The sequence below is a fragment of the Pipra filicauda genome, unplaced genomic scaffold, assembly GCF_003945595.2.
Source record: "Pipra filicauda isolate LSUMZ 115617 unplaced genomic scaffold, ASM394559v2 scaffold18_size4552066_pilon, whole genome shotgun sequence".
NCBI lineage: Eukaryota > Metazoa > Chordata > Aves > Passeriformes > Pipridae > Pipra > Pipra filicauda.
Window position 1 is genome coordinate 2,109,137 of NW_024104298.1, and position 14,041 is coordinate 2,123,177.

The 14,041-nt window shown below is 37.7% G+C and overlaps 2 protein-coding genes across 8 annotated transcripts in view; one reads left to right on the forward strand and one right to left on the reverse strand.

Annotated features, from left to right (window-relative positions):
* Positions 1-14,041, reverse strand: part of CASK (calcium/calmodulin dependent serine protein kinase) — a 210,025-nt gene that overhangs the window by 89,780 nt on the left and 106,204 nt on the right. For all 7 annotated transcript variants that reach the window (XM_027741886.2, XM_039380225.1, XM_027741879.2 and 4 more), the window contains exon 6: positions 407-509. In XM_027741886.2, the coding sequence (XP_027597687.1) occupies positions 407-509 (103 nt within the window). The remainder of the gene's footprint in view (positions 1-406; positions 510-14,041) is intronic.
* GPR34 (G protein-coupled receptor 34) lies at positions 2,177-7,089 on the forward strand. Its single transcript, XM_027741890.2, has 2 exons — positions 2,177-2,249; positions 4,093-7,089. The coding sequence occupies exon 2, from the start codon at positions 4,115-4,117 to the stop codon at positions 5,243-5,245; it is 1,131 nt and encodes a 376-aa protein (XP_027597691.1). The 5' UTR covers positions 2,177-2,249; positions 4,093-4,114; the 3' UTR covers positions 5,246-7,089.

Below are 14,041 nucleotides of genomic sequence, written 5' to 3' on the forward strand. Positions count from 1 at the left end.
GGAGCGCTGATGATGCTGCACTAAGTCCTTACTCAACTGCTTTGACAGACATTTCAACCCTGACAGCATTTTCATTTGCTTTGCTTTATCAGGCACGGAAGAATTAAGCCAAAGATTGTATTAAAGTGGAAAATTCTTCGGTTTTTTTCAGTTTTATTATGATCAAACCAGCGTAAGCTCATGTTGAGTAACATTCAGAGGGATTTAAGACTCAGTACCTAAATGCACAACAATCATACATTCTACTAGCAGTTTAGCTAAACTGCGTGCATTTATAATGCTAACAAAGTTTATAGTGAAAGATTATTTTTGAGCTCTTGTTTTGCAGGCCAGGCTGTGTCACAAGAACAGAACTCTGCAGTACAACATGCATCATACTAAATAACTTCGAAGGAAAATTTCTTACCTCCAGCAACTAGCCCAGACTCTCCTAATTGAATTGCTACCCCAAAGCCACCAAGCTTTACTGGGGCTGAATTCTCTTTTGAGGCAAGGAGTACACAGTGCGGCTGAAAAGAAAAAAATCCAGACAAATTATTATATTGTTTGAGAAATACAATTTGTAGTTTAGAACTTATTTTCATAAATTTGCAAACAGAAGCTAAAAGTTTGTGTGGTTTGTTTGGATGGTTGGTTTTTTTTTCAATCATGTCTTAATTTCAGACCTTTTTTTCCCTCTCTGCCATAGACTCCTCTTTCTGCATTGTTTTCCTTTCTATTGTCCCAGGCACAGCAAAATCCTTTCAGGACTTACAGAACTTGCAAGGAACACAAAGTGAAATCATACTGAAGTGGAGATAAAAATTCATGCCTATAATTTCTTACCTGGTATTACTTTTTTTTTTACCTTCCCCCTTAAGCCTTACACTGTTTCAATTCTCCAGCAGAAATATCCTGACTATGACAGACTTTGTGGGATTTTATCCTTCACAGAGAACAGAAACCACTACTTTGAGCCTTAATCACAGAATTCAGTGATCATTTCTCAAATGCAGGAAAGAAAAGAAACTTCCCTGTGATGTTTCTAATAAATATTGTAATGAAGGATATTGTTTTGGTTTCTAAACTGCATTTCAGGCACAGTCATCCATATCCTCGATTTTCCACAAATAAGAGTGAGGTGTAACATAGGAAAATGAAATAATATTTTACAACAATCTGGATAGATACTGGCTGGTGTAGGAGGAAGCAACATACATACAAAATCTATTAGAACAGAATTTAGTATTTAACACACATACCCAAACTATTGCACTTAATACAGAACAACTTCCTGCATTTACTTAAAGCCTCCCTTTTAAATACCATATTATTTAAAAGGAAGAATGTCAACTTTGTCTACTACTTCCTGAGAATATGTTAGTGCTTAAATTACAAAACTAGGAAGTCAGTGCACAGGAGGTATGAGAATTTCAATCTGACTACCTGTAAAATCATCATCTGTAACCACCCACGTCTTCTTTTAATACAGTTTCAATTGTATGAGAGCGAACACCTTCAAGACAATGCTCTTGAGATCTTCATTAAATTTAGGCCTCCTATGTCAGGTCTTCTAGAATCCACTTTCAAATGTCCAGTTTTTAAATGTAATTTTCAATTCCTTACACCTTATTCAAAACAGTATTACCAGGTGGTATTATTGCTGCACATTGTATTTCACTTCTGCCTTACTGAAATGGTTAAGCTGCACATTTTGGGCACTTTAATATTCTCTCATTGCTATCATTTTCAGTGAAAAAGATCAACCTCAAATTTCCAGCTGCAGGCAAGGAGCAAGGTAGATGGGAGAACTACACCAACAAAAGCAAAATGTACCATTTCACTGTAGTGTTGATCTATCTTTATCCTACAGTCGGAAAAGTGACACTACTTCCACGACAGTGCTGAGACAGCAGGCTGTACCAACATCATTATCATCCAAAAAGCCACCGACAGTGCTCACCAGAAACAAAGCTCCTGAGAAAAAAATTAAGATCTCCAATTCAGAGTGAAACTCTGAGAAGATTTTATTATAGAACCTCTCCCAGCAAAGCCCAGATAAACCGAGTTTTGCTTGTTAAAAACGTCTTTTTAAAAAAAACAAAACAGTTGCAACACTAGTTAAACTTCCCCTTGTTGCCAGTTGTACCGTGTCAGCTGATGTTCATCACTTTCATAGAGAAGCTTTCTAATAAGAGGACCTGCATGTTACTCCTCCCTGTCTTCACCAGCAGTTTTGAAAATCAGCAGAAGTTCTTAACACATAAATGGTAAGTGCCTTCTTTTATACTTAAGCCGCAGTAAAACAAATTTCTATTGAAGTTTCTCTTAACTGCAAAGGTGCCACTGACCATTTCTTAAATACAGCTTCATTTTAACATGCTGCTTGCTTATGAGTGACACAACTTATGACAGTGAAAAGTTATGTTTCCAATGCATCTGCAGTGTAATCGATGCTTCTCTCTTTCTTATTGATCTAAACTTGTCACTGCTTATGCAAATCATGATGTCAAGCATTTCTATAGGAAAGCAACAAACAAGAAATCATAGCAGTAGAGAGGCTTCAAGATGTATTTGAAAGCATCGTGTTTTAAAACTGGCCTTTTAAAATTACTTCTTGCCCTGATAATATCAAATGGCAAATACGAAAACAGCTATTTTTGAAACTGCTAACATACTCTACAAGTTTAATGCAATTGTATGGTCAGATAACACGGGATGTTAAAATACTTCAGACTGTCCTCTCAGTAGTTCAGATCCTGTATGTGCATTAGGTCCTCCTAAGAATTGTACCTGAACTGTTGCCATTTTCACTGCTGTAGCTGTATCACACACTTAAATGTAAATTTGCATTTTTAAGACCTAGCATGCAAATTGTATAGCCTAGACACAGACTTTGCCTAAAACCTACTTTAAGGTTATGTATATAGCAGAGTTTTCTTGTTGGTTTGTTTGTTGGTTTTTTTTTGTAACAATTGCCAGACAACAAAGTTCAGAGAACCAAAACCACTTCTGACACTTTTGTGAGATTAGGGGAAAAAAACCTTTCCTCTGTAAAAAAATAAAATTCTAAAGAAACTTTTTTATGGAGTCTTTTGTTGCTATGATAAACAAGTTGAAGAAAAAAATTTATCATTACAAATCAGTCTTAACCATCTCTCTAAACGGCTTAGTGCACTCTGTTCTAACCACACACTTTTCTGGTTTTCCTTCCTTGGTCAAAACTGACTTTTATCTTCCAGATTGTACCTTCCTGGTCAGCAATAAGCTCAGTGAAATTAAAAACTTTGAAATGAAAACAAGGAAAACAATGAAAACAAGGAAGACTTGAAAACAATCTGTTACTGCATTAATGTAATTCCCAGTTAATACTAGTTTATTTGTGTAATACTGATTTGTGAACAGTCAAGAAAAGGAAAAAAACACTTAAATTTATATGAAGATATAGATTATTAAAGACAAGCTACTGTAATAGTACTGGTTCACGGTGTTATAACAGATTACATAGCCAAGGAAATATTAATTCATAACTGCTTTTCTAATTGAAAACTACTGACTTGCATGTGAGAGATCCTGGGTACTTATTTAAAACTAACACCAGTGAGTTTAGACTTGTTTTAATATATTTCTATGTACTTTATATCAACACCGAGAATACTTCACTTATACTTATACTTACCTGTCCTTGCATCTTAAAAAGTTTTCTTAGAAAGACTAATCCTAAAAACTAAACTTAAAAAAATTATTTGTATTTGCAGATAAATCAAAATAAATAAATAAAAAAAGATTTCTTGACTGTGCAGCAAAACTTAATAGCTGATTTTTAAAACAGCACAAGACAGTAATACAGATGCAATTATACTACCAGTTATCTATTTGAGTACTCTATACACTCTGTTCTTGCCTACATATTATTCTAGACTTACACTGTATCATGATATCTGGCTGCAAGTCCTTCTACTCAGCTACAGCAACACTTTGGCATATTTACTTCCTTTAGTTACTGCCTTTTATGTTTATATTATGTTAGACTGTATGCAATGAAGCAAACAGAAACAAGAAGATGATCCTATGGAGATCTAATTCTTAAAATTTCTCTTTGTTTCTTTACAGAACAGCTAAAAAACCCTCAAAAATGATGGCTGCAGCTTCAGCTGATTCACTGACACACAAAAACTTCTGGAGTAACCAAACCAGCATGGCCATAAATGCCTCAGAAATTCAAAACAATGACAGTTGTGCCTTAGACGACAACTCGCTGTCACTCACTTTGATAGTTTTTTATTCTATTATTTTTGTTGTTGGATTGGCTGGAAATATTACAGCCCTGTTTGCCTTCCTGTGCATACATCAGAAAAGGAATTCTATCCAAGTTTACTTGCTAAACGTGGCTATTGCAGACCTTCTGTTGATCTTCTGTCTTCCCCTCCGAATACTCCATCACGCCAACAAAAACATTTGGATGTTTGGACGGATTTTATGCAAGATTGTAGGAACTCTGTTTTACATGAACATGTATATTAGCATAGTACTGTTGGGACTAATCAGTCTAGATCGTTATATAAAAATAACTAAGTCTGTGAAGCGTCCTAAAATGTTAACTCCGACACGAAGTATTCAGATTTGTTGCGTCGTGTGGGCAATTGCACTAACAGGATTTACAGTAGTAGTTGCACCATCTTTCTTTAAGAGTGAGGACAGCAATTCTACTCTGTGCTTTCATTACCGAAGTAAACAGAAAGCAAAGACAGAAGCGATTTTAAATTATATCACGGTACTAATTTTTTGGATAGTTTTTTTCCTCTTGATCCTTTCGTACGTTAAAATCGCCAAGAACCTTCTGAAAATTTCGAGGAGAAGATCAAATTTTCCCAATGCAGGAAAATACACCAAGACAGCAAGAAATTCCTTCATTGTACTCATCATTTTCACTGTCTGTTTTGTTCCTTATCACATGTTCCGGTTTGTCTACATTACATCACAGTTACAAAACCCCTCCTGTTATTGGAAGGAGATCATTCACAAATGCAATGAGGTGATGCTCATATTTTCATCATTTAACAGCTGCCTAGACCCAGTTATGTATTTCCTCATGTCCAGAAGCGTCCGTAAGGCTGTATTCCAACTTATTTGCAGAAAAATTCATGGAGAGTCAAGCCTAAATACGGAAAGCACTTCAGACATAAAACTTGGACAATATACACAGGAGAGATTATCTACTATCACTCCCCACTCAAGTTATTCAAGGAAGAAGTTTGTGGTTTGACTGTTTAGATGAATGGATTTCTCTCTATTGCTCCAGGACATCGATTGCAGATCATGAAATGCTAAACTGTACAGCTACTAATCCTGCCTCCTTCTTCCTGGTCACAAAATGGGAAGTCTTGCTTCTGGTTGTGGAAACGAGAAGTTACTTTTCACAAGTATTTTGCTCTTGTTTATCCATGAAAACAAATTAGGAAGTTCTCGGACATCCTCTGTTGGACTAAACTAGAACACTAACTCTTTAAGGAGATTTCCACGAAGGGGCTTGAACCTGTATAAGGAATCTTGTATATATACATTAATATTAGTAATTTGTGTATGTAAATAATAGATGAATTTTGCAAAAAGTAAATTGTGTCCTATTTGAAAGATCTATATAAACCATTACAGATTTTATATAACTCTCTGTTTTAATAGGTTTCAAAGAGATCAGTATTTTGACTACATCTATAAATGTATTTTATTGAAGAAAATATTTTAGAATTTAGCAGCGTATGTGGCTTGAAAATGAGGTGAAGAATTCAACAGCCATTAATTTAGTTATAATTACAGAAGATACGCTTAGTTTTATTAAACAGCAAAATTAAAATATTCAAGCCTCCTAAACCCCTTATTATATTTTCAACAGTTTAACGAATGTCAAGGTCAAACATGTAAGGAAAAGCAAGCAATGCTTTCAGAAAATGAGAAATTAATGAAGGAGAGACGATATGGAGGTATTTTCAACTACCTCAGATTTCTTTCAAACTCTGACAAATTTGGTGGCTGCAGCTACACAAAGTAGTTCAGCAAGGCACATAAACTCAGAGAACTGAGCACAGAGGGCAGCCTGGCTCAGTCACTGTTCTACTTGCAGATTTATAAAGCCACACATTTCAGCTGCACGCTTGTGATTAAAATAATCTTGGTAACTGCTGATGCTGTGTGAACAGCAATGTAACAGCAATGCCCCACAGACACAGCTGGACTCTCAGATTAAAACTAAACAGGCTTAGGTATTTAGGCACAAACAAATCCCAAAGTGCAACATTTTTTAAAAAACAGGGAGCTGAAGGTGGGGGTTGTCTGGCCCAAAGATGACTAAAGCAGCAGTTATGCCATGAACAATTTAAACGTCTGGTGTAACAGGATAGAGAGGTGAACAAAGTACAGGCTACATGTTAAGCTCCGTAAAAGAAGGATTTATTGTCTTGACACATACAAACAATATAGTTCAAGTAAGCAGGTGTAAAGAAGTTGGTTTTAATATGACTACCAGTAACTTCTCTAATGGATCACATGACTTTTAATGTCAAATCTGTGCCCAAACGTGGATTTTTACTAATTCATTATAATATTCTGGTTTTACAGAAGTTATGCATAACACTCTTACTGAACAAACTAAATATAAGACTTCATCTCTGCTAGATATAAACTTGATTTAATTTTGATGTAATTTTACATAATTTAGATTTGGTGAAAATGAGTATAAACATGTTAAACCAATTACAATGACTAGCCAGTCTATTTTGTTTTCTTTTTTTTTAATAAAAAATTGTGGGATTTCTTACTCTCCAAAAGAAAGATTCCTATAAACATGTAATTTCATAAAAGTACAGTGGTAACTGCGTTTTTTCTTAAGCACTTCAGCATACAATGAAGGCATTTGTACAATAATTTCTGGCTGATTCTCACAATAATTGCATTTCATGATCTTTTATCTATCATCTTGTTGTCCTATGATATGTATGCTTCTCGTGGTTCTCTGTTTGTACAGTGCAATTCTCCTATGCAGTACTGCAGTTGTACATAGTTACATCAACTTTGGTAAGTCTAATAGAGTTTATAAACCATAATTTCACAAGATTCATATATTATCATTCTTTGTCTATAGTTACTCTGTGAGCAGTTGATTGATGACACTGACCAGCAGGTTGGGGTGAGGGTGTGGGCTGGGGAACACAGAACAGAACACACACAAATGACATGGTGCAACTTGAACAAAATATAAATTCTAAAATTCTTCTGAACAAACCATTCAATTTAAACCAGAATTTTCATTTACAAGGACTTCAACTCATGGACACAGCACCATTGCAAAACGAGACTTAGATATCTTCAGAACATCAAGTAATAGTACAGGGTTTTGATGCTGCAAATCCAGGCAGCATTAAATAAATCAACTCTACAGCTCAGAAATGGAAATCGGGAAGGGAGCAGGTCTATAAGAAAGTCTATAAGAGCAGGTATGGCACAGAAGAGGGAAACAGTTATGACTTCATGATCTCCACAGAGTAGCAGTTAGAACAAAGAAACAACCCCAAAAAGCGACCAGACAAATGAAAACCTTTTGGATTTCTGCAACTACATAAATCAGTCCTTCAAGATGTTAAAGGCCAGATGTATCAGCTGGCTCAGAAAGGGATCTGAAACTAGACTGCACTGTCATATAGGAAGCAATTACTACTGACCAGAAAACAAAAGCAGGTATCTTTACTGTTTTTTAAAAATATTTAATCCTTACATATTTTTTTCTGCGATCAATTTTCACAAACTTGAGGGTAACATGCCAGGCTTTGCAAAACCATATTACTGAAGAGCAAATGGTACTGAAACAACCTGGGAGGTCTGCTCAAAGTTACACTGTGACATGTCAAATGACCATATAATTAATCACTTTAATAGTGTGTCTTACTTCTCCTCTTAGAAGGAGATAATTCCTAAGAATTATCAGGGCCAACTACAGCAATTTCCTGAGTCTTCAGGTAAATTTCAAGATGAAAATAATTCTATTTATTCTTCTTTTCGTAATTAAAGCCTAACTGGATGCACATCTCATAATCTGCACAAAATTTTGTTTTCCTTTTTATTGAAATCTCCAACACATCTTTGAATTTCATTTGCTGTACCAGAATGTCACCTCTTTTTTTAGTATGCAAAAATGGGTCCATATTCTTCATTAGCATAAATATTCCTTAGAAAATGTATATAAGGTATATATGCTGCCTAGCTACTTATTTACCTTTTGGACTTGACATATACATTAATAGCTATATTGTGTTACACATATTCCTTAAAATAAATGGAAAACATAAGCAAAGAAACTACACTCTTTACCAGACACAAGTTTATAACTTGAATCATAAACGTGTTAGAGTGTACCTGGTTTGAGTGAACAGCTGTGCTGGTTTTGGCTGGGGTAGAGATAGATTTGGCTGGGATAGATTTCTTCACAGTAGTTGGTACTGGCTGTGGTCTGGGTTTGTGATCAAAACAGTGTTAATAACACAGGGATGTTTTAGCTACTGCTAAGCAGCACTTGCACAACATCAAAGACTTCTCTGCCTCTCAGAACACCCACCAGAGAGGACACAGGGGGTGCACACGGAGCTGGGAGAGGACACCGCTGGGACAGCTGAGCCCTACTGACCACAGGGACATCCCAGAGCACCTGGTGTCAGGCTCAGCAACAAAAGCCAAGCAGGAAGTTTGCCAGGGCTGCCATTTCTCAGGAATTCGCTGGGCATTGGTCAGCTGGGTGTGAGCATTTGGGGTTTCCGTCTATCACTTGTTTTTCTTGTTTTTTTATATCTCTTTTTTTCTCTGTCTTTAAACTCATTACACTCTCTTTATCACAAACCATGAGTTTTCTCACTTTTACCCTCCCAGTTCCCCCTCTCAGCCCAGGGGAGAAAAAGCAAGCGAGCATCTGCATGGGGTTTAGGTGCCTACGGGGGTGAAACCACAACAGCAGATTTGACCATAGCGTGTCAGAAGAGAGGAGGGAGCACCAGAAGGAGTGGTCTGTTCTGCAGCAGAGCAGCCACAAGAATGAGGGGAGGAAGAGGCAAAAGTCACAAACAAGTTTTCACACCTTTACCCTTCTGATTCTCTTTCTCCTCCCAGTGAGGGGGAGCGAGCGAGCGGCTGTGTGGGGCTTACCTGTCTACCAGGGTTAAACCACAACTTCAAGTTTCATTTTCACACTGAAATTAACTGTAATTATGGTTTTAACCTGCAAAATGGTGTTTTTCACGAGGGCATACAATTATCCATTATTTTCATAGCACAACATAGGAAAATTTAATTGAATTACTTCCCTCACGATATCAGTCAATGAAACCATAAAAGAGGAGTGCAGCTTACATCACTAATAAACAAGGAAGAATTACATTATTCCCGGAATTGGGAAGTTCACATATGGAAGCTTTAGTTTAATGCTTTCTCACAGCATGTACAGAACCAGGACAGAGAGGAGGGAGATGTGTTGTACAAAGCGTACAGAGAAAAAGAAAGGTTGATAATGTTCCACCAATCCAAAATGTATTTTCTGTAGCACTGCAAACCTTCTGCCAGCCTTTTTTCCATCCCTTAAACAAAATCCCAACTACTCAGGGCTCTGTAGAATCCAAGAGAGTTGAGAAAGTGCTAAAAAGCTGCTGCAATATTCACTGATTGTAGAGTGGATTGGTAGGAAAACTCTGAGAAGAGTGTTGTTCAACAGACATTGTGAGAGTTAAGCCATTTTGTGAGGGAAGTAAATCAATCAAATCTTTCCATGTTGTGTTATCAAAATAATTGATTTGTCTGTCCCCATGAAAACTGGGAGTAAGGGATGAAGCAGGAAAAAGCCTTAACACTAACTACACAGTTAGAGTGGGAAATGCAGAAATAAGAACATCAGTTGCAGAGAAATGAATAATTTTCTACTGTTGTACTGCAAAGTGAGAAACAAAATGGGGAGTAAATGGTAAGTCTTGGTTCCTTTAAGTTTGCATACAGTAAGTAGTATATCTCTGCACCTATTATAAAACAAGGTCAACTTCTTCATAGAACTCTCAAACCACAGATATAAGTGACTGTGTGTTAAAATCAAAAATATACTTGCTATTCCTTACACAAAAATTCTCACTAGGTAAAGATGAAAACACAAACATGGTCAACAACAAATTAAAACTCTGAAGAAAAGACAGGATCATTTTTGTCAGAGGGTACAGAAGTGTTCTTTATCAGTAAGGAATGATTTTTGCAGCTGTGCTGGGTGGTTTGAGCTTAAACCGCGATAGCAGCCAAAAGAAGCTACCTTTTAAAGTATCAGTTTTGCTTTTACTGCAGTGTTTTAGATTTTTATTTTTGCTTTATTACTTTTGCATTTTCACAGAAGCTTAAAAAGAAACTGGAAAACCCAAGCAGCTGTTATACAAAAACATATTTAACTTGAAAAATCATAAATTATAGTATGGTGCAGAACAACAAAGAAAGCTTCCTATTTGTCTCTGATGATCAACACAGTTTTCATGTTAAAAACCAATTTCTGAAGTTAACAGTAAAAATCCTCATGAGCAATACACAGACAGTACTTTTTTATAAGCAAATATAGTTGTAAAGACCTCTGGGAGATGTACAATGACAGTAACATTAAAAGACCTGAAGTATAAGCTGGAAGATTATTTTTTATTAGTATTGTCATCCTCAAGCTAAATTTTCCATACTAAAAGACGTTGCTTGGCTTGTGTTTTGCCTGTCCAGGTAAAACAATTACCCAGACCCTGTGAAACACTTAACTCTGCACATTGTACGACAACCAAGGAATTGAAACTGTGAGTGCAACATATCCCCATTTCTATATCCTTAAAGATACCACAGAGCTGCACTGCACACACTTATAATTCAGCAAACAACATGGGAACTTTCATTTGAGGTCTTGTTTTGCTGAACCACAAGGGAAGTTTTAAAAACTGGTGAAAATAAATCATCAGTGAACACCAGAGACCTATGTTAAATCTGCCCAATATTTTTATCTTCACTGATTCAGCACAATGCTCAACTCGAGCAGATTTAAACATGAGCTTAGACGATTTTGCTTTGATAAGCACTTCTTACAGTATTAAACACATATACTGATTATAGAGAAAATCCTCATTAAATCATGACAACAAAAGTGCTGCGCACACACTGGGTCACCCCTGCATGGAAAGCTGACAAGCAGGCAGAGGGGAATCATGGTGCTCTACAACAACTCTCCTGATACGAGTGTCCAACTGGAAATGGTTATTGTGCAGTGCATCTGTCTTAAAGAGTTTATGCAGTCAAAAATACCTTTCACTTTGAATGTTTAAGGAAAAAAAAAACATTCCCATCAAAACTAAGCACCAAAAGTCAAAGTCCTAGGCAAGCTACTTGGTAAATGATTTTTCTAGAAAGAAGACATGGATTGGACTTGTATAGTAGCCAGTGCACCTTAAGAGACTTATCTTGGTATTAAATGCAATACAGTGGATCTTGGGCCTTCTACAGTACAGGCACCTGGACTGTTACAGAGGCCAGAAGTAACCAAGCTGCTGCCTCCTTCCATCCCACAAGGAGCAACTGCTGCCAACATATTCCATACTCAGCTGTACAGCAGGAACTGGTTATAACAAGTGACATGATAGGTATGGGTTATAAATGGCCAACTGAAACATCTTTCACAGAATGGGTCACGTTGGAATGAACCACAATGGGTTTCATCTGGTCCAACCTCCCTGCTCAAGCAGGGTCATCCCAGAGCACATGGCACAGGATGTGCCTATCTCCCATTAGGAAATATTCCAGTGAGGGAGACTCCATAACCTCTCTGGGCAATCCATTCCAGTGCTCGGTCACTGCACAGGAAAGAAGTTCTTCCTCATATTCAGGTGGAACTTCCTGGGCATCAGTTTCTGCTCGTTGCCTCTTGTCCTGTTGCTGGGCCGAGTTTGCTCCATCCTCTGACACCTCCCTTCAGATACTTGTGTACATTGATGGGTTCCCCTCTCAGTCACGTCTCAAGGCTAAACAGGCCCAGCTCCCTCAGCCTTTCCTCATTAGTGAGGTGCTCCAGTCCCTTGATCATCTTTGTCACCCTCCGCTGGATCTGCTCCAGGATCTCCATGTCTCTCTTGTGCTGAGGAGCCCAGAACTGGACACAGCACTCCAGGTGATCCTCACCAGGGTCGAGTAGAAGGGCAGGATCACCTCCCTGACCTGCTGGCAATGCTCTTCCTAATGCAGCCCAGGATCCCATTGGCCTTCTTGGTCCCGAGGACACACTGCTGGCTCTTGGACAGCTTGTTGTCCACCAGGACCCCCAGGTCCTTCTCCACAGAGCTGCTTTCTAACAGGTCAGCACTCAGCCTGTCCTAGTACCTGGGGTTATTCTTCTCCAGCTGCAGGGCCCTGCACTTGCCTTTGTTAAATTTCAGAGAGTTCTTCTCTGCCCATCTCTCCAGCCTGTCGAGGTCCTTCTGAAGGGCTGTGCAGCCCTCTGGGGTATCGGCCACTCCTCCAGCTTTGTGTCACCAACAAACTTGCTGAGGAGGCACCTCCCACTTCATCCGTCATTGATGAGTAAGTTAAACAGTCCTGGGCCCAGTACTGAACCTTGGGGGACACCACTGCTGACAGGCCTCCAACTACACCCTTTGCCACTGATTAAAAACCTCTGGCATCTGCTGTTCTGCCAGTTCTAAATCCACCACTGTTCACTCATCCAGTCCACACCTCCTCAGTTTGCCTGTGAGGATGTTGTGAGAGACAGTGTCAAAGCCTTATAAATACCACAGGCAACAGTCAATAACCAACCAAATAACAATAATAACAACAATTAAAAAACCCTGCTTATGAGAATGGTTCACACCACTCGTAGCAAAATTTCAGGATATGCGTTCTTGTAACTAAACCTCAATGGAACATCACAATAACAAGGACTTCTAAGACTATGTAAGAGACTATTAAACATTTAATAAATACAAGACCCTTTCTGTTAGAGCAAACTTTAATATAACCATACATTCAAACATGGAGAAAAACCCAAAAGGTATAATTAAATCTAACAAGACAAAGACTTAAAGTACATGCAAACTAATTACAGCATTACAACCTAATTACTAATACTCTACAGTAAGTAAATTTAATTGTAAATGAATTCAGCTACGCATTTTAAATAGGAAGCCAGCATACATGTCCATCATTTTAGTAAAAAAATTAATGAGACTGAACAATAAAATTGATAATAGATCACTGAGGTGAATTCTTACAGTGTATGTTTCAACACAAAGCAAAACTAGCAAAACAAGAACCTTACAGTATAAAAACTTCTGCAATTTTGGTATCTCTTCTGTTCTCATAAGAAATTTATTTATAGCTGTTGAAAAGCTATACAACCACAGATGCATCAGACAGAAGAAAATTCACAGGTCTCAACTTTTGCAGACCTAAACAGAGTTTGACTGATTTGTGATCAAATCTATCATCCTGTGGAGGAAGGAAACGGTCCTGTGTACACTTCTGGATGATTTGTATAAAACATTGTATTTTTTGGACAATGAGTCTGTTTTCCCTGACGGATGCCTAGGATGCGTCAGCTGAAAATTGCTTTCCCACAATCCATCTCCTGACTAGACAGGAGAGATGTGCTCCTGTCACTCATTTGGTCACTCATGTCTGGACATACACTGACACAATAATATTGTATGTGGGCTTCAGGAACAGATAGTCAGCTTTGTGGTAGCTCCTGGCACTGAAAAACTGTTAAATGCCATTGAAAAGACAAGTTTTCACACATAAAATAGCAACTTCTTTTTTTTTTATTCGCATTGGAAAGTGGGCAGTCCTAAAGAGAACCCCTCCAGCCCCCAAAAAGAGGAAAGCACTATATAAGGATTGCAAGATATTTCTGTGCCTTACCTACATGACCCCAAAGGACTGTTACAATCACTCTTCCACACTATCTCATTTTTTGTCATTTCCCTAATGGAGCTGATCCTGACCTAATTTTTAAGTTTTTTGTACAGACAAT

Excerpts from the sequence above, each read along its gene's own strand:
- GPR34 (XM_027741890.2), top strand. The coding sequence starts at position 4,115 with ATGATGGCTGCAGCTTCAGCTGATTCACTGACACACAAAAACTTCTGG.